The sequence below is a fragment of the Rattus rattus genome, chromosome 1 (assembly GCF_011064425.1).
Source record: "Rattus rattus isolate New Zealand chromosome 1, Rrattus_CSIRO_v1, whole genome shotgun sequence".
NCBI classification, from domain to species: Eukaryota; Metazoa; Chordata; class Mammalia; order Rodentia; family Muridae; genus Rattus; species Rattus rattus.
This window is the reverse complement of record NC_046154.1, coordinates 23,405,390-23,430,183: the sequence shown is the minus strand read 5'-3', so window position 1 is coordinate 23,430,183 and position 24,794 is coordinate 23,405,390. Positions and strand designations below refer to the sequence as shown.

At 42.4% G+C, this 24,794-nt stretch overlaps 1 protein-coding gene across 1 annotated transcript in view; it reads right to left on the bottom strand.

The window, feature by feature from the left end:
* Maco1 (macoilin 1) overlaps positions 1 to 24,794 on the bottom strand; it is a 61,870-nt gene that overhangs the window by 24,499 nt on the left and 12,577 nt on the right. Inside the window, exons 2-6 of the mRNA XM_032896360.1 lie at positions 19,755 to 19,896; positions 18,224 to 18,350; positions 14,290 to 14,413; positions 12,182 to 12,360; positions 10,562 to 11,063 (exon numbers count right to left, since the gene is read on the bottom strand). Coding sequence (XP_032752251.1) covers positions 10,562 to 11,063; positions 12,182 to 12,360; positions 14,290 to 14,413; positions 18,224 to 18,350; positions 19,755 to 19,896 — 1,074 coding nt within the window. The remainder of the gene's footprint in view (positions 1 to 10,561; positions 11,064 to 12,181; positions 12,361 to 14,289; positions 14,414 to 18,223; positions 18,351 to 19,754; positions 19,897 to 24,794) is intronic.

Below are 24,794 nucleotides of genomic sequence, written 5' to 3'. Positions count from 1 at the left end.
GAAGTCAGAAATCACACGCCATTCTATTTTTAAGTATTTATTTATTTAATGTATATTACAGATGGTTGTGAACCACCATGTGGTTGCTGGGATTTGAACTCAGGACTTCTGGAAGAGCAGTCAGTGCTCTTAACCACTGAGCCACCTCTCCAGCCCCCATTCTAGAAGCTTAATACCTAGAAGATGAGGCCAGAAAAGTCTCTGGAGATCAAACCACACTGAGTGACGTTCTACTGTCAAGTCTGAATCAGAAAGTAAAGTTAGCCTTCTTTTTTTTAAAAAAAGATTTTGACATCTTCATCCCTCTATTTTATTGTACACGTGTAAGTGTTGTGTTTGCATGTGTGTATGTGTGCCATGTCTGCACCTAGTGACCATGGGGTCAGAGAAGTGTGTAGGATCTCCTGAAACCGGAGGTACAGGTGGTTGTAAGCACTGAGAACCAAGCCTGGGTCCTCTGCATGAGCAACGGAAGCTCCCACTGGCTGAGCCATCTCTTTAGCCCTAGTCCTCTATTTTATGAAAAAACTAGTCCTAAAACATAATAAATATAAGGTTCCCATGGACTACAACAAAGGACTTACAATTGTAAATATAAAGTTAAATGTAAGGACTTACACAATAAATAGAAGGTTCCTGTGGACTACAAAGGACAATGGCTGTAAGTCCATTCTAACTCCTTGCTGGTGAACCCCAGGCACTGAGAAACTACAACAGCACCAAGTCTCTTTACCAACTGTGTTGCCCCAATTCAAATGCTCTGAAAATGTGTCCTGCAGACCTTGAGGCTTTAATCAAAACTGGTTCTTAGGGATTGGGGATTTAGCTCAGTGGTCGAGCGCTTGCCTAGCAAGCACAAGGCCCTGGGTTCGGTCCCCAGCTCTGAGAAAAAAAAAAAAAAAAAAAAATCTTGAATCTAAGTTACACACTCTGTTATGGTTTGTATATGCTCGGTCCAGGGAGTGGCACTACTAGAAGGTGTGGTGCTATTGAGTAGGTGTGGCCTTATTGGAGTAGGTGAGTCACTGTGGGTGTGGGCTTTCAGACTCTCATCCTAGCTGCCTGGAAGCCAGTATTCTGCTAGCAGCCTTCAGGTGAAGATGTGGAACTCTCAGCTCCTCCTGCACCATGCCTGCCTGGATGCTGCCATGTTCCTGCCTTGATGATGATGGACTGAACCTCTGAACCTGTAACCAGCCCAATTAAATGTTGACCTTATAAGAGTTGCCTTAGTCATGGTGTCTGTTCACAGCAGTAAACCCTAACCAAGACACACTCCTTATCGTAAATAAACTAATGGAAACATCTCAAGTGTTTCCCTCTGAGGCACAGCATCTGTTGTTTAAAGATATGGGGAAAATCTTGAGACAGGTTTTTCACATTCCTCCTTCCCTGGATCTCAGGTCAACAAAGAAACAGAATTAATTATAGGAGAAACTAAGTTTTAAATTATTATGTTTTACTGTAGCTAAAAGAGCCCCATAAATTTAGAAAGGAAGGGGCTAGGGAGATAGCTCAGTGGTTAAGAGCACTGACTGCTCTTCCAGAGGACCTGGGTTCAATTCCCAGCAACCACATGGCAGTTCATAAATGCCTTTAATTCCAGTTTCAGAGATCTGACACCTTAACATAACATATATGCAAGTAAAACACCAATGCACATGAAATAAGTCTTTTCTCACTTAGGAGTACAGGAGGTAGCCGGCATGTTAGTGTGACCTAGCTTCCCATCCCCCCCTTTTAAAGGCTTTCCCCTTCTGAATCTTCAACTCCCAGGACCTGCCTCTGAGCGGTGCCCACACTCAGGACAGCAGCCTCCTATGCAGGAGGGGGTGCAAGCACCTCCTGTTCTGCGCTCCTCCTGTTTGCTGCTGTCTAGGTAGGGCCTATTCAACACACACGGTAGATTCCATGCCAGTGGCTCTTGGCCCTAACTAGAGCTGACTTTCAGGAATTACAGAAGCTCAAGGGCACAAGCAGTCAGCTCCCTCTACTAAAGTACTAGGATGTGTCTTTTTAAAGAGTAAGACATTTTAAATACCCAGAACGAGACAGTAAAAAAATTCTGAAGTTTTATGTATTCTTTTTATAGATTTTTAACATTAAGACCAAAACATCTAATTCTGGTGGCAGCTGTATTTAAATTTAAAAAACAAAAAACAAGATTAAGAACAAAAATAAGCCAGGCACACCATTAATCCAAGCAAAGAAGAGGTAGAGGTAGATGGTTCTCTGTGAAGCCTGGTCTACAAAGAGAGTTCAGGACATGCAGGGCTACACAGAGAAACCCTGTCTTCAGGAGAGGGGAGGGAATAAGAAGATGAGAAGGAGGAGGAAAAAGAGGAAGAAGAGGAATACAGCAGGCTGACCCACATTTTTCAAGGTTCCCAGAAACGTCAGCCTGGTCCTGCCATGGCCACTCTGGCTCGATGACCTGCACCAGTCTCAGTCTCCATCTCTGGGCCTCATTTCCTTCACTGACAAGGACTGGGCCAGAGAAGCTGGTGTACACGCTCTTAGATCTTCTCTAACAGTGAAAAATAACTATTCTCAACCCCATATGGTCGTGCTATTCTGTCAACCATAGCATCTGGATATATATTTACTTATTTAATGGTTTCTCTGTGTTGTCCTGGCTATCGGAGAACTCACTCTACAGATGAGTCTGGCCTCACACTTAGTGCTTTGCCTGCCTCTGCCCCTGAGTGCTGGGATTAAAGGCGTGCTGCCCAGATGGAAACTTGTGACTTAATCTATAATTCAACTACTTTAGTAAGTTTATGTCATATTAAAAATAGTAATTTTTTAAAAAAACGAGTCTTCTAGCCAGACATGATGGTACATGCCTTAAATTTAAATCCAGCAATCTGGAGGCAAAGGCAGGTGGATTTGAGTTCAAGGCTGGCCTGGTCTACATAGCGTTCCAGGACAGCCAGGGCTACACAGAGAAACTTGCTCTCAAACAAAACAAACAAAGCCTTCCATTTTTGATGCATAAGAGGCAGAGGGACAGAAAAATACTTAAAGGAGACTTTTGTTTCATCCTTTCTACAGAATATGGAGCAGTTTACATGGTTAAGGCCTCTTCTTTAACCATGGAACTTAAAACAAGTAACAGTCACCAACAAGAACTCTCAGTCTTGGGCTGTACTTGAGAAGAAACCCTTGCCGAATGTTCCAGGACAACAGCAGCTCAGGTGTCACACACGCCCTGGCCTGCCGGATCTCAGACAGGGACTTCTGACAACCAGAGACTACAAAGGACTATTTTATTCACCAGGAAAACAAGGTGAGGATAAGTGGACGAAGTGATTTTGATATATTTTAAGTAAAAAACAGAAGAGCGTAAAAGCTACACAGTTTAAAGCAACAAGGCAAGAAAGAAGCTCGGCTACACTAAAACCACATTTCTGGGGTTTCGAATACAACTCAGGGGTAGACCCCTGGCCTAGCATAAGCAAGGGCCTACATCCAATCCTGGCATGAGGGTTGAATGGGAGAAGATGTGCTCTATTAAGAAAAACAGTCAAGGAAGGCTGAAAAGATGGTTAAGAGTGCTCACTGCTCTTCCAGAGAACCCAAGTTCAGTTCCCAGGCCAGGCAGCTTACAACCACCTGTAACTCTAATGCCGGAAGTTCCAATACCCAGATGTGTGACACAGGCACACAAATTAAAATAACAAAACAAACAAAAATCCAAAACCAACCCCCCCCAAAAAAAAGACCGTCAAAAGTATCAGACAGCCCAGCTGTGATGATGCACCCTTTAATCCCAATGCGTGGGAGGGTGAGGGGAGGGGACTGATCTCTGTGAGTCTGAGGCCAGCCTGGTCTACCCAGTAAGATCCTGCTTAATAACAAACAGACAGACAGACAAACAGACACCACTGGGGCTGGAGCGAAGGCCCCGCAATTAAAGGCACTGCAGAAGACCTGGGTACAATGCCCAGCACCTATGCTTACACCCATCCCCAACTCCAGTTCCACATGATCCCGTGCCCTCCCATTCTTGCCACGGACACCACGGTGCATGGGCTTAATACATACAGACAAAACATTCATACATATAAAATATCTGAAAAAAAAAAAAAAGAAAGGAAGGAAGGCTGGAGAAATGATTCATCAAAGACAAAAAAGTTGCAAAAAAGATGTCTAATAAAAATCTATTACCTAGCTCAGTATGGCAGCATATCTCAGCAATTTTAGTATTTTGAAGCTGAAGAGGGTTTCATATTCAAAGGAGACCCTGTCTCAAATGAAAAAAAATCCAGATATACAAAAAAATTCTTAAAACTCAACAGTAAGAAAACCTGATTTAAAACTGGGACTAAGGGGTTGGGGATTTAGCTCAGTGGTACAGCGCTTGCCTAGGAAGCACAAGGCCCTGGGTTCGGTCCCCAGCTCCGAAAAAAAAAAAAAAAACAAAACAAAAAAAACTGGGACTAATAAAAACAAACAAAACCCCACCTCTCAAAGAAGATAATAATATAAAGAGCAAATGAGCTAGAATACACTTTCCATCATGGCCCCTGGTCACTGTGGTCTCACTCCCCTCGCAAATCCTGGAAGCACTGAGCTATGTTGCAGCAGACAAAGGCTCACAGGAAACTGGTACATCTACCCAGACAGTCAGCCTTAAACAGAAACGCAACCAAGAAAACAAACCTGAGACCCATTTACTAAATGAATCGTTGTGATATGCTGAGAGGCAAAACTATAGCCAGTAAGAAAGGCACAGTGCTGGCATCAAATGAGGAGACAAACTGCTTGTATGAGGCTTTAGTGGTGGCTGCCTGTTATGAATTTGTCTAAGCCTACAGAACACAGCCCACTAAGAGTGATACATGTGGGGCTGGAGAGATGACTCAGAGGTTAAGAGCACCGACTGCTCTTCCAGAGGTCCTGAGTTCAATTCCCAGCAACCACATGGTGGCTCACAACCATCTGGAATGGGATCTGACGTGTCTGAAGACTGATTGTGTACTCACATACATAAACTAAATAAATCTTAAAAAAAAAAAAAAAAAGAAGAAGAAGAAGAAGAAGAACAAGATTGATATGTCTCACCCCTAAGGACAGGCCTGTAGCAGTGTGTCAGCACAAGTCGTCAGCTGCAACAGTGGGTATATGTGAGGAATCGCGGTAGCTCCTGCTCAATTTTTCTATGAACTTAAAAACTGCTCTGAGGGGTTGGGGATTTGGCTCAGTGGTAGAGCGCTTGCCTAGCAAGTGTAAGGCCCTGGGTTCGGTCCCCAGCTCCGGGGAAGGAAAAAAAAAAAAAAAAAAGCTGCTCTGAAATAGTTTGTTTTTTTTTAAAGTCTCAAAAATACTGACCACAATTATCAATTAGAATTAGCTAATAAGAAGAAAACACAATAAAAATGTCAGGACTTGTGTTCATGGCAGTAGGGTAATTCCTCTTTATTTCTTTTATCTTTGGGAGAGTGGAGGCTATCAGAGCAGGGTTCCTCTTAGAGCTCTTGCTGTCCTGGAACTCAGAGATCTGCCTGACTACCTCCCAAGTGCTGGGACTAAAGGTGTGTCCCACCACCACTTAGCTTCTTTTTATTTTTAAAAAGATGTTTTTCTTATTGAGAGAGAGAGAGACAGACAGAGAGAGAGAGACAGACAGACAGAGAGACACAGAGACAGAGAGACACAGAGACAGAGACTGAGAAACCCCAATGGATCATAGCTGGAATTACAGACATTATTAGCTACACACTGGAAACTGAACGGAAACTGAACTCTGGTCCTCTGGAAAAGTAATAAAAGCTCTAACTGTTGAACCACCAGCCCAGTGGTTTTTATTAAGTTTTTCACAGGAATCCTTCTGCAGCACTAGAAAGACTAACATGCTTTGAACCAGCCACTGAGAACTAACAGGCTTCTTTCTTGATTTACCTTCTTCCTTCCCAGCACAGCACTTGGCTGACATAGATGACCTCACTGCTTTCTGGCTTAACTAGAGTTTTTGCCACATTAGGAATAAAAACATGTTTGGCTACTAACATTTTAAGTCTATTTTTAAACACCCTGAGCTAAGAATTCACAACTCACTGGGAATGGAGCATGCCTTTAACCCCACCCAATGAACCGAGTTCTCAGCCACTGATCTACACAGCAAGCTCCATGATAGCCAGGACTATATAGAGAGACGTGTTTAAAAAACAAAAACTTACAAAAGGAACAAAACAAACAAACAAACAAACAAACAAAGAATTCAGGGGCTGGAGAGATGGCTCAGCGGTTAAGAGCACTGACTGTTCTTTCTGAGGTCGAGTTCAGCTCCCAGCAACCACATGGTGGCTCACAGCCATCCGTAATGAGATCTGATGCCCTCTTCTGGTGTGTCTGAAGACAGCGACAGTGTACTCACATATATAAAATAAATAAATCTTTGAAAAAAATTCACAGAATCAAGTTGGGACAGAGTCCTTCAGTTAGATAATGTATTTCTCAAATCAAAAGAGGACTTTGGACTGGCCTTGGCAAGTTCCCCAAGGTTTCTGGAAAAAGCCCATAGGCAACATTTATTATTCCCAAGTTCCCAGCCTCCCTTGCTCTCCCTAGTGTGGTTTCCTGTGTCTCACACCTAGTGTCTTCTTCATTCACTCAGCTCCTTGCTCTCAGGTTACTCTCTTAGCTAACATGTCCATTCACAAAGACCCTTCCTTTTACAAAGGCACAAAGATGAAGACATTCTGAAATCCACAATCTATTAAAAGGAAAGAACAGGCAAGTGCTACACAAAGCAAGCCAACACGTCTTCTGAATAGGGCCAAAAGGTCAGTATTTGTGGCTCAGAAGCTACAGAGGCTGCCACAGCTACTCAGCTACTTGACTCTGCCACAAAGGCAGCCACTGGAATTGTATAAACAAGCGAGCTGTGCTCCGACCAATGCTTAAGTAAACAGTGGTGTGAGGCCGGAGGGGACCCAGCCGGGCAGCTCAGGCTGTTTTCGTGCAGATCTGGTCCCAACACCCACGTGGGAGGCTCACAATTGGCCGTAACTCTAGTTCCACAAGGCGATGCTCACACTTCTTCCCAGCAATGTATTCACATGCAGAAAACAACACACGCAGGAGCAGCATGCACACGCGCAGCAGACACACAAATACTTAAGAAATAAAAGCAACCTTGGCAAGGTAGCACGCAAATTTAATCTCAGAACTTGGAGGCAGAGGCAGGTTGATTTCTGTGAAATTGAGGCTAGCCGGGTCTACATGCTTTGAGTTCCTGGCCAACCAGGATGACAGAGTGAGACCTTTTCTCTAATAAACCAACAATATGTAATATTTTCAAAATCAAATATCAGGCCACGCAATGGTGGTGAATGACTTTAACCCCAGCACTTGGGAGGCAGAGGCTGAGCCAGGCCAATTTCTGAGTTGGAGGCCAGCCTGGTCTACAGAGATATGGGTACCAAGGCTACGTAGAGAAACCCAGTCTCAAATAAATGAAGAAAACTAAAACTAAAACCTTAAATAAACAACAAAACTGTCAGTGGGCTGCCTGTCTGCTAAGGAATACAGATTCCTAAGGCACACCCAGGGAGCCGGTGGAACTTAAGAAAAGACTCACAGGCATGCTGGCCCTGCAGAGTGCTAGCAAGTCTTAGCTCAACCACTCCCCGCAAGAAGTCTCTTTGAAAGTTGTTAACTGCTAGTCCACACAAACACCCAACAGAATTCATTCTTCAAAAATTATTTTCAACTATGATCCTGAAAAGAGATAGCTGAAAATTATAATTAATTTATCACTATAAAATAACTACAGGTTAGTTTATTGGTAAATGTAATTCTGGCTTTCAGCTTTTTGCAAATATTTGAAAATGGTGGAGAGCATCCCTGTGGAGTTAGAGTTAGAGCCAGGTCATGCCATGCACGCTATGGCCTGCCTGAAGAAGGAGCGTGCACAGTGGGCCTGCAGGCACTGGGAACCTTAGAGTCCATGCTGGCTAACTCTATGCCAACTTAACTTGATGTAGTCATCGGAATGAGAGAACCGCAGTTAAGAAAATCCCTCCAGGGCTGGAGAGATGGCTCAGTGGTTAAGAGCACTAAATGCTCTTCCAGACAGAGGACCTAGGTTCAATTCCCAGCACCCACCTGGCAGCTCACAACTGTAACTCCAATTTTAGGTGGTCCAACACCTAATACACACACACATGCAGGTAAAGCACCATGCATACAAAAAATTTTGAAAATTTTTACTCCTTTCAAATGCTTTCATTATTATTTCACAGTGGAGAATTCTAGAAATGTGTGTAAGAGAAAAAATATCTGTCTGATTCTAACACAGGCTGTATGTAGCTTTTATCAACATTTCAGCTTTCCTCTTCAAATCTCTTTTTTTGTATACATGGGGGGTGTTAATTACACTACTTTCTCTTCTTTATGGAGCGTCATATTGGGAAGTTTCTAAAATTCTTTAACAAAGTATGATTTTTACAATAACTGTATTAGAAGACAGGTGCAGGGGCACATGCTAATCCCAGCGCTCCAAAGGCAGAGACAGGCGTATCTCTTGAACTTGAGTCCAGCCAGGTCTACAGAGTCAGCTCCAGGACAGCAGGAGCTACACAGAGAGACCCTGTCTCCAGAGTAAATAGAGCACACACCTTTAATCCCAGCAGAGGCAGGTGGATCAAGGACTATTTGTATACATTTCTCCCACTGTTGGATAGTTGGGTTACTTTCGTGTTTTAAGACAGGGTTCTCATTGTGTAGCTCTTGTCTTGAACTCACAGAGATCCAGATGATCTAGAATTAAGGGTGTCCCTTTATTTTCACAGTCCATTAAAAGTTGAAAATAATTCCACAGGAGTTATAAAACTACTTAAATATATTTTCTATTAACTTACTGACAGCAAATACTTCTCTAAACTAGAAACTTACTCTGGGGGGCCTACAGGTGAAGATACAGTCCACACTGGTGACAACAGGAGGCAGCAGTCCCCAGGAGCAGGCAAGGGGCACAAATGCTAGGCCTAGGTCAGTGGCCATTTGGGTCGTCAATCTTCTATAGCAAAGGCAGAGCAGGAGCCAACCAGCATCACAATGAGCTGGGAGCCTGAGCAGGCAGTTTCCCCTCATTTGCAACACCAAACAAACACAGGAAACCTGTTTTGGTACTAAAATCATGTAAAGATGTTAAATAACTTTGTGGCAAAGGTTTCACCTGCTTCATTTAGTCAATGTTGGGGAATTCCTTCTGAAATAAGACACACACCAACTGGTCTCTCCTCTGGACATCTGGAAGAACTCTCTTCACTTGGCGGGATAGTGGGGAACCTGTGGACTCCTGCCTGACACAGGTGTGCTTCCACAGTGGCACCCAGAGGCCTGCTCAGGAGTGAGAGGTGCTATATAGATCCCATTTCTCTTATCCGGCTGTCACTCACAATATTAAAACCAATCAATACTCTGGTTCACGCTTTTTACAATGATAAAAACTCTTCCTCGAAGAAAAAAAAAAGTCCATGGCCTTTAAAAAAGCCAAAGAAAGTGGAATATAAAAAATCTTACTGGGGGGCTGGAGAGATGGCTCAGCGGTTAAGAGCACTGACTGCTCTTCCAGAGGTCCTGAGTTCAAATCCCAGCAACCACATGGTGGCTCACAACCATCTGTAATGAGATCTGATGCCCTCTTCTGCTGTGTCTGAAGACAGCTACAGTGTACTTATATATAGTAAATAAATCTTTAAAAAAAAAAATCTTACTGAACTGAGTGAGTTACATACAGCAAAAACAAAAAACAGAATACCTCCAGTTCAGCTCTCAGCTGAAGACCACAGCTAAAAACCACACCTGTTTGCCAATTTAATCAAATGAAGCTTGAGTTAGTCAGTGTCACATAACAGTGTTTCTCTTTTAATTAAGGTTGAGAAAAGGAATGTTCCTGATCAAAATCTGCATCTAGCATTGTGTTCCCATATGGGATTTTTATCAAGAGATTTATTTCTTTTTTCTTTTCTTTTTAAAATTTGTTTCGTGTGTGCAGGTGTCGTGTGTGTGGAGGTCAGAGGACAACTAGTCAGCATCTCTTTTCTCCTTCTACCATGCGGTCCCAGGGATCATCGGGCCTGACAGCAATCACCTTTACCCAATGAGCCACCCTGTCAGCACAAGAGATTGCTTTTCAAAGCTGAGTATCCCAGACTTCGTCTAAATTCTAATTACAGAAAAAGAAACCAACCAATAAAACAAGCTCAGGGTAAAAGGACAACTTTCCTACTCCTCCCCATCTGTCAGCTTGATTACAGAGAAATTTGCACCAACAAGGCACAAACTCTTCTCGCCTTTTTGCCAAAAAGAACTTTCTTTCGATAGACAAACTATGGACAGGATGAACACAGCATCTTTGAGGATCACCGATCAGGCAGCACGTCAATCTGTCACCTCTTATTCGGAATACAGAAACGGTTAAGGCGTTTTTCACTGTGCTGACCACACACAAGTGCTCTCGGTCTCAGCACCGGTCAGGAGCAGCCCCAGCAGCCCCACCAAAGTGTTCCTTTTGGAGTCCCCTCCAGAGGCAGGGAGTCCGCACACTTACCTTACCAGAGCATCGGGTTTGCTGAGCTGGTTGTTAGGAATACAGTTCTCCATTAAGTCCTTGTGTGCACTCGGGCCCTTGCTGGTGCACCTCTGCTTCTTCTCGTTTTTACTGGACGAGGAAGGAATGCTTCCATTTGTAGCGCTGTGACTTCGAGGCGAGGAGTTCACAACTCCACTGGCATTTTTGTAATTTTTTGAGGAAGCAGTGCATGAGTCCTCTTTTAAGAGATTTTCTGTACTTCCCACAAGATCATTGTTTAATCTTTTACTATTGATATGGTTTTCCATATACTCAATCTCTTGTATCTTAGAGTCTACAGGCTGTAGAATGTTGTTGTTATTTATTCCGAGGTTGTGTTTCTTGGCATCCTTGTCTTTCTCTTTCCCCTTTTCTCGATATTCTATCTCTGGCAACGCTGTGGAAAGTTTTTTGTTGGCTGGGATGCCTCCGTTGTGGTGTATAAGGATCGAGGAGTCCATGTCCGGCAATCCTTTGGCTGCTACAGTACCAAAAACAAACCAACAAACAAACAAAAACCCATACTGGAATATTTAGCTTTTAAAAACATATACTAGCTTGACTTAGTAAAATGTATTAACTAGGCCTAGAAATTCACTACACTAATCACAGTAGAAACTTAGAAGCAGTAAGTACAATATATATTACACTAACTCTAAGAATAAATACAATATATATTACACTAACTCTAAGAATAAATACAATATATACTACACTAACTCTAAGAAGTAATGCCTGACACATTTGAGAAAATCACCAAAATAGGAACTTCAAACCATAATGACAAAACATATGACATTAAAGTGATTAAAATTTTACAATTAATCCATATATCGAGTAAACTAAGTCTGTCGTAAGAGTAAGCGCTAAAGCGGGTCACTGTTAGAGAACCTATTTTTTATGAAAAAGGATTTACGATATTGGCTTATGCTATGGCAGGGTAGTCCCCCAATGGCTACCTTCCTAAGAAGTTCTATTTCAAAAGAGGCCTAAATTGGAACTGGGTGAGGGCTCAGTATGTAAAAAATGTTTGTCCCACAAGCCTAGGGCCCCAAACTCAACCTTCAAGACCTAAGTAGACACCACAAACCTATGCTCCTCTAACTTGGCATGTGTGCGCGTGCACACATACACACACACACACACACACACACACACACACACACAAACACACACACACACACATACACACACACACACACACACACACCCTCTTATCTCTCCAGAGACAGGGACTGGTGAGATGGCTTGACAGTTAAAAAGCATTCCTTGCTCTTACAAAGGACCGGAGTTCGGGTCCCAGTGCCACATGATGGCTCAGAACAAGCCGCAACCCCAGATCCATGGCTCCAGATCAACAATGCGGTACACAGACAAACATACAGGAAGAAAATCACACACATAAAACAAAAATATATGAAAATCAAGCACCTTATTTAGAAGTTGATGGCCCTCAAAGACACATTCTGTATTTTATGGCCAAACAATGGCCCAAGGAGGAACATCAGAAAAACTGAAAATCTAAAATCTCAGTAAAATTCGTTTACTGAGCCAAAACATGACTGGCCTCTAGGCCACAGCTTCAGGGTAGAGACATACCTTCCTCGGCCTCCTTCTCCTGCTTCTGCAACATCTGCTGCTCTGGAGGGAGGGCCTGCTGAAGAAGCTGCATGTAAAACTCGTTCTCCTTCTGAACCTCCTTCTGCTTTCTTAACCGCATTTTGTAGCTCACATAACTTTTGAAGCCAAAGCCCAAAGTCACCACAGGGTACCCAATACTAGAAGGAAGACAGTGCAGCCAATAACTGCAAGCTTAAAACAACATGTGTAGCAAGCACATAGGCTACTAAGACTGAAAATTAGAAAATCAATTCTAGTTGATAACCCGTGCAAACAGAACAAGCCCTTGCGGAAAGGTCTGCTGGACTATAGGAAAATACTTTCCAGCACACTGCAGGGAGAGTCTTTAACTCTAGGAGTCACCAGAGGGACTGACAGAAACAGCAAGTAATGTTTTTGAGGAAACAATGAGTCTAATACATTAGAATTTAGGCATCTTTATGATTTTAAGAAGTAAAGGTATCTGGACATGACGGGGCTCAAAAGAGCTCATAGAGGCTATGGCTGCACAACACCAAGCCAGACTTCCAGCACAGCCTGAGTCCACTTCTAGCTGTTACAGACATCAGTAAATGGCTCTATACCCAGGCACACACTGGCAGCACTGTGTAGATTCAGTGGGATTTTAAAAAAAGAATACAAGTGGGCTGGAGAGATGGCTCAGTGGTTAAGAGTACCGACTGCTCTTCTAGAGGTCCTGAGTTCAAATCCCAGCAACCACATGGTGACTCACAACCATCTGTAATGGGATCTGATACACTCTTCTGGTGTGTCTGAAGAGTACATTTATTTATATGTACTCATATAAATAAATAAACCTTAAAAAAAAAAAGAATAAATCTAGCTAGAAGGGATAAGAGTGTGTGTGTGTGTGTGTGTGATAATAGAAAGAGTTTAAGGGGAAGGAATAGGGATTAAATTTGATCAAACTATATTATATACATGTATGAAATTCTCAATAAAATTTTTAAACAGAATTGAAGGCAGAGATTTTTATGGGTATCCACAAATAACCATACTAAGTGTTGTGAAAGGGCAAAAGGGCACAGGTAGTGGCTTTAATATCAGCACTGGGAGACAGAGGCAGATGGATCTCTGAATGACGACAAACTATAGAGAAGTTCCAGGACAGTCAGGGCTACACAGAAAAACCCTGTCTCCAAAAAAAAAAAACAAAAACAAAAACAGTCAAAAGGACATTATCTTTAACTTTTAACTGCATTACTCTCTGTGTTTCTAAGAATAAGAGCAGTAGTTCCTTTGGTAAAATTAATCCATAATCACAGATACAGTGATTCCAAATTCACATTTGTGTCAGCTATCCTTTAAACAAGTATCAGGGATCGCTGGGCTGTGCTTCCAGGTTAAAGCGAGTCTTACAGTGCTAAGACAGACAGATGTAACTCTATCTCTGGCCAGTTAGACTGCCTATTGCTTTTCCAAAGCTTCTACAGATACCGTCAAAGCCATATTAAGGCTTATAAATGTTAAAATGTATATTTTTGGTTAGTCTAAATGTGGTTTCACTACAGACTTAAAGTGACAAGGTTTATTTAATTCATTAGTTTGTAAAAACTAAAAATACCGGAAATATAATGCCTGTTTATCTGGAGGGTTGTACTTTCTCACAACTGATGTAAACAGAAATCAAGCTTATTTTTTAACATTTTTAGTTAATATTAAATGAAAAGTACCTCAATATTCACTTATGTTTCATAAGAAGACATGTTCCCTTTAGAAGTGTCAGTAGTCTTGTTACTTCTGTAAAAGACTACTGAAGCTTTAAAAAACGGTCATAGTGGGTTGAGATTTAGCTCAGTGGTAGAGCGCTTTGCCCAGCAAGCGCAAGGCCCTGGGTTGGTCCCCAGCTCAAAAAAAAAAAAAAAAAAAAGTTTGAAAAAAAAAAAAAAAAAAAAACGGTCATAGCCCATTTAGATTGTTTTGCATCATCATCATAATCATGTGTCAGATACTTCCTAAGGTAAACACCTGACACACCGCACCTCCTTGCCACACAGATGCTGGGACAGAGCTGGGACTCCGCCCATCTACACTGAAATGTGGACTAAGAATAAAGTAATACTCACCAGTGAGCAGCAAATGGCCGACAAAGGTCTACATGAAAATTTTTCAGATCTTTAAATCTAATTGCGGCTTCAATATAAACAAAGAGTATCCAGAGGGACACTGTAGGCAAACACACTCCCCGTTCTGTAGGAGACAACAGAAAGGACCGTCAATGAGACAGTAGCTGACAACAGAGGGGTTGTCTGGGAGACCCAGTCAAGGACAGCCACTTTCATTAAGACTTTCAGTTAAAGTAAAAAAGCAATCTGCTCTGAACTGAAGGATTCTCTAGGGCAAATAAGCCCACAAAGTCACTGATTAAAAACAATAGGTAAACAACTGTTGGGAAAGACTCATAATATATGTCAAACGAAAGATTCACAATCTTGACTGAAGAGCTCTGAAAACTCAATTAAAAAAAAAAAAGTCAACCAAAGCTGGGTATGGCACTATGTGCCTACAGCAGTGCCAGCACTAGGAAGACTGAGGCAGGGAGATGGCTTGAGCTCAGACTTGAGGGCAGCTTGGGCAAATACTAATATCCTGATTCAATACGCAAACACAACCAATCAAAACTACAGAGGCTGTGGCCCAGTGGCAGAGCACATGCTTAGCATGTGCAAAGCCATGGGTTCAATTCCAATGTCCCTACCACAAACAAGAAAGGAAAAACTAAAGAAAAGCACTGTGGGGTTGGGGATTTAGCTCAGTGGTAGAGTGCTTGCCTAGCAAGCACAAGGCCCTGGGTTCGGTCCCCAGCTCTGAAAAAAAAAAAAAAGAAGAAAAAAAAAAAGAAAAGCACTGTGTGCATTAGTGTGCACCTTTAATCCCAGCACTCAGTAGACAGAAGCAAGTAGGTGGTTTTTTTTTTTTTTAGTTCAAGATCAGCCTGGCGTGCAGAGTTCCAAGCCAACTAGGACCACACAATAAAACCGTGACAAGAGAAGGCTCAGTGGTTAAGAGCACTGACTGCTCTTCCAGAGGTCCTGAGTTCAATTCCCAGCAACCACATGGTGGCTTCTAACCATCTATAATGGGATCTGATGCCCTCTTCTGGCTTGTAGGCATATATGCATATAGAACATTGTATACATAATAAATAAATAATTTTTTTAAAAAAAAGTGTGAATGAAGAAAAATTTTAAGTCGTACTCTACTTTACCAAAATGTTATTAAGGGAACTACAACCGAAGCAATAAGATCCCAATTTAATTCATTATTTAAAAAAAAAAAAAAGAATGCCAGGCAGTGGTAGCCAACGCCTTTAATCCCAGCATTGGAGAGAAAGAGATAGGCCAATCACTGAGGCCAGCCGGTCTACAGAGCCCAAGAGAGCCAAGGCTACAGAGGAAGATGCTGTCTGGGAAAAAATGTAAGACAGATAATGAACAGTGTAGGGCATGGGTAGTTTTGCTCTCAAACCAGACATAGTACACTCTATGGAGACTTTCTGGCAGTATACGGAAGCTTTGAGGACCTGCACTTTTAACCCAGAGATCTCACTGTTAGATCTTACCCTAAAGAAATACACAAAATATGCACTGAAACGTACAATAACAAAGATGAACTTAAATGTCCACTAAGAGAAGACTGTAATTATGACAGTTATACAATACAATGCGGACAGTCTTCTAAAGAATGCAGATCCAGATATGGTAGACCATGCTTTTGCTCAACGCCTGGATAGTAAAGGCAGGCAGTCTCTGAGCTCCAGGCCGGCCAGGGGCTGAGCTGTTTTCCTGACAGTAAGAAGCACTAAGCCTTCATTTCCAGGAGCAGATGCTCATTTAAGCATGAAAATACCCGGAAGGTGAAAGCAACTTGCAGCAGAATAAATAAAATATTCTGGTTTATTGTATTAAAATAAAAGAACCAGAAAACATCTACAAGTTGCATCGGTCAGTGTTAGGAAAAGACAGATAGTGGAGAGTTTGTGAACATGGATGACAAGCCCACAGCCACAGACAGTGGAAAGTCAGCTTCTAAGAAAAACCCCAGCAGGGGTTGGGATTAGCTCAGTGGTAGAGCGCTTGCCTAGAAGCGCAAGGCCCTGGGTTCGGTCCCCCAGCTAAAAAAAAAAAAAAAAAAAAAAAAAAAAAAAAAAAAAAAGAAAAAAAGAAAAAAACCCCAGCAGCGCCTAGAGTCCAAGCTAAGGTAAGCTCCACTCGCTGCCTTACAGATCCGCCATGCCCAGCAGAGGCATTTTCACAATTACAGATCTTCAAAATAATTTCAAATTTTATTTCCAGCTGGGTGGGGTGGCACATATCTGTAATCCAAACACTAGGGAGATAGAGGCAGGCTGACTTCAACGCTAGCTTGTTGCTACACAGAAAGTTCTAGGTCAGCTAGAGATGCACAGTGAAACGTCTCAAAACAATGATCTTTTAAATATGTCCTACTTGGTACATTAATCTATTAAGTTAAAATAAATATAAAAATATTACTGAAAAATAGTAAAGATTGAACAACACAGGTTATTCTTCCATCTATGAAATGAAGAACCACCCTAAAAACCTTTTAAGTAAGCGTGGGACAGTATTAGAGATTGCATCTTAAGAGTTCCCTGGCTTTAACATCATAGGGAAAGGTTTATAAAAGTTGGATGTGGTGGCACAGACCCATAATTCCAACACTTGGAAAGCAAAAGGATCAAGAGTTCAAGGCCACCTTAAAAAATAAAAAGGTTGCAGGCTGGAAAGATAGCTCAGCGGTTAAGAACACTGACTGTTCTTCCAAAGGTCCTGAGTTCAAATCCCAGCAACCACATGGTGGCTCACAACCATCTGTAATGAGACCTGATGCCCTCTGCTGGTGTGTCTGGAGACAGTGTACTAGCATACATAAATTTTTTTTTTTTTTGGTTCTTTTTTTTTTTTTGGAGCTGGGGACCGAACCCAGGGCCTTGCGCTTCCTAGGCAAGCGCTCTACCACTGAGCTAAATCCCCAACCCCCATAATTTTTTTTTTAAAAAGTGCAAGGAGGGCTGGAGAGATGGCTCAGTGGTTAAGAGCACCGACTGCTCTTCCCGAGGTCCAGAGTTCAAATCCCAGCAACCACATGGTGGCTCACAACCATCTGCAATGAGATCCGATGCCCTCTTCTGGTGTGTCTGAAGAGAGCTACAGTGTACTCATATATAATAAATAAATAAAATATTTTAAAAAAAAAAAAAGTGCAAGGAGGGGGTTGGGGATTTAGTTCAGTGGTAGAGCGCTTGCCTAACAAAGCGCAAGGCCCCTGGGTTGGGTCCCCAGCTCAAAAAAAGAAAAGAAAAAAAAAAAAAAAAGTGCAAGGAGGACTTGTGTGTGACTCAATATAGAGAGATGTCTACATCTTCCTACACAGCCAAAGTGAGGGGAAACGGCAGGAGTCCATGCGGCTGCACATTTCCAACTGTATAAGGGCCACGGAGTGTCTGGGATGCTGGCGAGATGGTTTTCTGTTTTGTTTCTGTCAAATTATTGGGTTCGCTTAAATGACTCTAGCATTCCTTTCAGTAATGAAATGTTGTAAACAGTCTTGTGTGGTGCGTGAATGTCTTCAAGGACTCCTAACAGAAACCGTCTGACACCCCCTCCCTTAAACTGGCATCTTTGCAATAGAGGCTGCCAACCAGAATACCTAAAACTTAAGCTTTTGACTCAAATAACAAAGAAAAGGAAATCCGGGTCTGTAAGCATATAGAGCAAGGTACACCTACAATCCCAGAACTCAGGAGGCAAAGGCAGGACTTCCAGGCTGGCCAGGTCTACATGGTGAGTTAAGGGACAGACAACCAGGATTACCTACTAAGACCCTGCCTCAAATAACCAGACCTACAACCAAATAACAAAACCCCACAAACCAACAACCACAAGATGTATTATTGGGGAAAGAAACTTTAAAATATCAATCTAAATAATTCATTAACTTGCATCTAAAATTTCTCACCAAGAAGTCATTAAGACTCACCTGTATGCCATACGTACTGGACCCATACATATGTGCTAGCAGCAAAAAAAAGCCATTGTATGGGAATGAAGAGGAGACATATGATATTTGAAGTGAATGCTACACAAACAAAAAATACTGAGAAGGCCTAAAGATAGAGAGAGAAAAAGGCAAGTTAAAAGCCACATTTCAGGATGTTATTTTCAAGTACGCTATTAAAAGCTTTGTGGGACACAACTGCTGAACAGTTAACCAGAGGCCATGTGGGCACAGACCGGGGCAGTGGTCATGAGCTCAGCACAGGCCGGGGCAGTGGTCAGGAGCGCTCCAGCAGCACATACACTAACGCAGTGGCTGACTCAACACGAAAGAGTGCTCTTGCTCATGGCTCTTAAGTCAAGGACATGAACTGGGCTGAAACTAAGGTTGGGCCACAGTGAACTCATTGGGATTCTATAGGCAGGTTTTACCTGAATGAACAACAACTTTAACACTGAAAAGCTTCCTGTTTCCTCATAAACCATTCCTAAGAGCTTCATTCTTAAAGCTTGCTGGAATGCAGATGAACCAAAATATTGGCAAGAAATATGCTGGTGGTAATATTAATAATGCTGCCTTCCTCTGGACACCACTATTCATTACCAATAAGACATAAGCTTGAAGCCATCTTTTGGAAGCATGGGTTTGCTCTGACCAAAGCGCCAGGCCTGGACTGGAGAGTTAGCTGTAAGGTGTAGCTATGGAACACAATAGAAATAACATGTAAGTCAAAGGAATTCAGCTCAGGCTATGCCCAGGCTCTAACTGGATAATTTAAAACCTGTAGTCTACAGACTCCTGAAGTAGCCCTGAGATCCTTCCAGAGAGCTCCAAAAACCAGAGCCACCCTTCTATTTATTTTTGGGTAAATGGTTATTTTCAGTGAATTAATAAATATATTTTACTTTTTGATTTACTTTCTCTTTTGTTTTTACAATTGTTATTTGATTGATTGATTTTTATTAATAACAGAGTCTCTAATAGCCCTAGCTGGCCTAGAAACTCACTGTGTAAACCAGGCTGGTTGGAACTCAGAGACCCTTCTACTTCTGCCTCCTGGGGGCTGGGACCAAAGGTGTGCCTCACCACCCGTTTTATTTTGTAACCTACATTAACAGAAGCTCTTTGGAGTTCTCAAGAATTTTTAATTACTTAAAAAGGAGTCTTAAGTCCCATGAGAATCACTGCTTTGATTCAATGACAACTTAGTTCCAGAGCACTCCAGGGTTAAGACTAGGCATCCATTGCTACCTCCCTCTTGTAATCCTCCACCCAATCCCTTCTCTCCACTCAAATTGGGGAGGAGGACAAAACATCAGTGGGTTTACAACAGTCAAGCTTTAATCTACAGACTCAATTAACTCATCGCAAACAGGTACTTCCATTGCTAACAGCTAGTTTATTCCTAATAAAATCCATTTAAAACAGGCCACCATCGGCCACTTTAGATAGTCTCTTATTTAGAAGGGCAACTAAATCCCTCACAATTGGAGAACATGCAACAGAAACATACCAGTCCCTGGTATCTGAAGGAATCATAGACGCTTCTGATGAAAAGCCAAAATGGCCACAGGTATTCAAATCGGAACTCCAGGACAAAGTCGGCCAGGAGGACAAGTGCCCACACTACCAGGAATTTCAGGTATAAAAAGGTACTGCAAAATAAAAAACAAGGGATTCAAGGTCATGCATGAAGAATCCAAAATAGGAATGCATCGTTTATGTTTAAAATAGATAAAAATAACTTAATTTACCATAAGCCCATTAAGATAAATCTCAGGGCCACCTCTGGCCATCTGGATTGTAAAAAGGCTGTCACTCGGAGCCTCATAACTGTCAACACAAGGTGACAACCCAACGTGCTCAGTTACTGTTAAGATGGAGGAAAACCCTCGAGTCTCAGCACTGTTTTTTAAGATGTGCCGTGTCTGACTTTAAAATACTGCAACCCTCTCAGAATGACAGCCTTCGAGCTGCTCCTTAGAGAAAACGTCGTGGCTGAAGTGTGCTGCTTCCTCGCCTCCACACCTGCCTGAGAGTTGCAAATTCTTGCTATGCACCTCTGCATGCTTCAAGAGTCTGTGCTTCTCGCTCTTCTTTTGCTTCTCTACACAGCATTCATGATCAAACAAAATGTAACTGACTTCCCAAAATATGACAAAGCTAACTGATGGGGCAGACACCAGTCACTCCCAAACACTGTGGGCACAGAAATGTCTTTTAAAGGAAAAGGCTTCAAACATCCAGGACTTGAGATGAAAATGTGTCTTTTGAGTTACCTCCTATTCATGTTAAAGAGACATGTACATGCTTTGAGAAGCCAGTTAGCATGCATATGTAGTGACTGTACTGAACTTAATAAGATAAGACAGTTTTCTTTAAAAAAATTATCTTTCATATAATCTGAAACTTCATTTTCCAGTCATTATTCCCGTCAAGAGTTTACCTACTAATAAACCTCTATTTCTATATTCCTAATTCTGTCAATTCCAGAGCAGTACAAATTCAGCTACTAAAAAGATTTCTAAACCAGGCACAAGGGCATACACTTACAATCCCAGCACAAAGCTGGGTCAGAAAAGTTTGAGGCCAGCCAGAGCTACACAGCAAGTTCCAACCAATCGTGGGCTAGAAAGATCCTAAACTAAAAGTTTAAACTTTAAAAACTGACCACACATGAGTACCTATGAGAATGTAACCAACTGAATGAACGTTCACACTGGGGAGGGATGGTTCCCGAGGGAATTGCACACTGCCTCCAGACTCACAGGGTGTCACCACTGACCTGCCATCTTGATACTAGCAGCCAGCTACAAACCAAAAGTAAATTAACATAGAGAAACACAATTGTAGAGTTCTACACCAAGTAAATGTACTCAGCAATGAGCCACTCAGGAGAAAGCAAAAAACTATCCCCGAAAAGCTTGGCAGAAACACAGCTAAAACTTCAGAAAGTTAACTGATCTAGAGAGCAAGAAAGCTCAGGAACAGAGAGACAATGATAAAGAAAAGAGCCAGGCATGGTGGCACACCCCTTTATCCTCAGTACAGGCCAATCTCTGTGGGTTTGAGGCCAGCCTGGTATACTTAGAGAGACCCTGTCTCAAAATTTAAAAAGAAAAAGCAGCAGTAAGAGGCCAGGAGGTAGTGAGTCAGACAAAAAGCCTGAGAACTTTGGCACTGGACATCTTACCAAGAGACCTCACGTTTGACCTGGGACAAAGGATTGCATCACATCTGGCTGCAGTGGTGAAAGGCTGGCTGGTGTCTCCTTAGAGTAACCAGTTCACCCAAGCCCTGAACAGCCAGTCAGGCAGGCAGACAGGCAGCCTCCCAACTGTTTCAGCCACTCCACAATACAGACCAAAGACACTATAGGACACTGCTAACTTATGCTAAGAAAGCTGCTGTCGAGAGGAACAAACATCCCGCTTGGAGACCACCTCTCCATTGAGTGGGATCAATACTGTCACTCACTGTCTTGGTAGAAAACAGGAATGCTTAGCCAGGGGCAATTATACATTACAGACTCAGTGGAACTAGTGTCCCTGCCTTGTGACCAAGAGAGGAGGTCCCTATCGCATCAGGGGCAGGCAGGGTGGGGTAGCTGGGCCACAGGAAGACACAGGTTAGGCCAAAGACAAAGCCCCTGGCTGGGCTGGTGGAAGCTACAAGGGCCAATGAAAACAGACATTTCATTGAGAGCTGTTGCCATTGAAAAGGTAATGTCCTAGGTCCAATCTCTGTGGCTCCATTGCCAAAGCTGGAAAAAGTAAAGAACAAAGAATTGTCACCAAAATGGGTTAAATGATGTACACTGTTGAGTTTCCTGTAGATAATATAACTTAAAAGTTGCCCTTCAGGTGCTGAAGAGATGGCTCAGTGGTTAGGAGCACTTGTCTATGCAGAGGACCTGGGTGTGAGTCCCAGCACTCAGATGGCGGCTCACAACTGACCAAAATTCCAATTCTAGAGATCCGGCATCCTCTTCTGGCCTCCAAGGGAGTTAGGCATGTACATGGTACAGACATACATACAAGCAAAACACTCATACACACAAAATATTAAAAATATTTAGTTGCTCTCTTTTGGGGGCAGGAGGAAGGGATGATTCAAGACAAGGTTTCTTTGTAAAGCTCTGGCTGTCCTGGAACACTATATAGACCAGGTTAGCCTTGAACTCAGAGATTCACCTGCCTCTGCTACTCAAATGCTGAGATTAAAGGCTTGGATCAGCAAATGGTACAGAATAAAAGAAAAACCATAAAAACATCTTACCCCAAAGACCCAAGTTTCACAGTAGAAGGAGAATGTTGTTCTCTGACTACCCTCCCACACTCATCATCATCACCATCATCATTGTCATCATAATGATTATAATTTTATTTATTTTTTTATTAACTTGAGTATTTCTTATATACATTTCGAGTGTGATTATAATTTTTAAAAAATATTTATTTTATATATGTGAGTACACTGTAGCTCTCTTCAGACACACCAGAAGAGGGCATAGGATCTCACTACAGAAGGCTGTGAGCCACCATGTGGTTGCTGGGAATTGAACTCAGGACCTCTGGAAGAGCAGTCAGTGCTCTTAACCACTGAGCCATCTCTCCAGATCCCTGATGATGATTTTTTAAAAAATACTTTGCAATGCAAACATTCCTACGTTGATGTGATCACATTAACTATTTGAATAAATACATACCAAACACAAGCAAGCAAGCAAAACAAAGTATTTTCCCTCCTGGGGTTGGGGATTGAATCCAGGGTTGTATACACAGTAAGTATGTGCTCTACCATGTAGTTAATACTCTCAGCACAAATAAAGATTTGTAATAATTAAGAAACATATCAGTAAGATACAGAGAGGTTTATATGTTTGAGGACAAAAACAAAATTCAGCCTGAAAATTCTCTGTGCCCTGCGGAGCCACACAGGTAGACAACAGCAAGAACAGGCACACCAGGCACCAGTGATGTGCTATTTATAATGACATGAAATTTGCCATCCAGTGTTAATTTCTTTTATTTTAAATTTTTGTAATAATTATTTTAGGGGCAGGAGTGTTTTTTTTTTTGCACACATGTATGTGCACTATATGTGTGACTGACACGCAAGGAAGTTAGAAGAGGGCATCGCATCCTCTGAAACCTGAGGTGCTGGTGGTTGTGAGAAGACATGAGGGTGCTGAGATCTGAACTCCCTGCAAGAGCAAGAACTGTTCTTCATCACTGAGCCATCTCTCCAGGCCCCTAGTGCTAACCTCTAACATTAGTTCTTAGAACCTGAGTGAGTCTGTGTAGTAAATTCTAGAAAGTCTGATGTAGATCAAGCAGCTCAGGTACACACAGCGCCACTCCATCTGCAGTCCAGTGTGCAGCTCATGGCACTACAACTCTGTTGGGCAGTCAAAGGCAGAGCCCACACTCTCCTCAAACTCACAACTGACTGTGGACAGCCATGAACGTGAAGTAGGAAAAAAACAAGTCCTGTAGATACTTAGAATTATAAATGACTTCAAATTTTTCCTATGGTCCAGAACTGTTTCTAGGCACTAAAAAAGGAAAGCCAGTCTCTTGGCCATGTTTTAAAAGCATTTAAAAATGGCATGTGGCTAGCTGGAGGGGTGGAGCACGTGGAAGACATTAGGGTCCATCCCTAGCATCACACACACAAAACAGGCATGAAAATGTATTTCTGTGTTATATAAATTGGTAAGCATACACTCAATGGCTTCCAGCTCCTTAAACATGCACCAGTCCTGTGGCCCAGAAACTAACTCTTGGTGCCACAGAGTCTCATGGGAATGCTGGGTTGGCCTACTGTCACCTGCATTCTTCTTTCTTGTTTAGCCATCTGTCAAATGGGAACTCCACTTTACACCCGAGTATTCTCTCTCCTCCTCTACCTCCATCCCCATCTCCATTCCATCCCTCTGTTGTTTGGTTTGGTTTGAGACAGGTTTTCTTTGTGTGACCCACACTGTCCAGGAACTCACTCTGTAGACCAGGTTGGCCCTGAAACAGAGATCTGCCTGTTTCAGCCTCCCAAGTGCTGGAATTAAAGGCTTGTGTCACAATCACCTGGCCTAAATCTATACCTGAGTTCTGGATCCTACCTCTCCTTGTCTTTCAATGTAGGCTATTTTGTTTTGGGGTTTTTTAATTTACTTTAATTACATGTATACAGCTGTGTTTGTTTGAGAGCAGGTAGGTATGTGTATATGACTACAATGATGTCTGAGAACACCAAAAAAGGACATTGGATTCCCAGGAGCTAGAGGTACAGGCAGCTGTGATCTGCTCAGAGTAGGTTCTGGAAACCAAACTTGGGTCTCTGGAAGAGCAGTACATACTCTTAAACACAGAATCATCTCTCTAGCCCTGTTTTGTTTGCTGGGACAAGAGTCTCATGTACTCATGTGTCCAAGGCTGGCCTCAAATTCACATCATAGCCATGGATGACCCTGAACTTCTCGTCATTCTGCCTCCAATTCCCAAGTGCTATAATTATAGGTGTGCCCCACCACACTCAGTATATGATGTGCTGG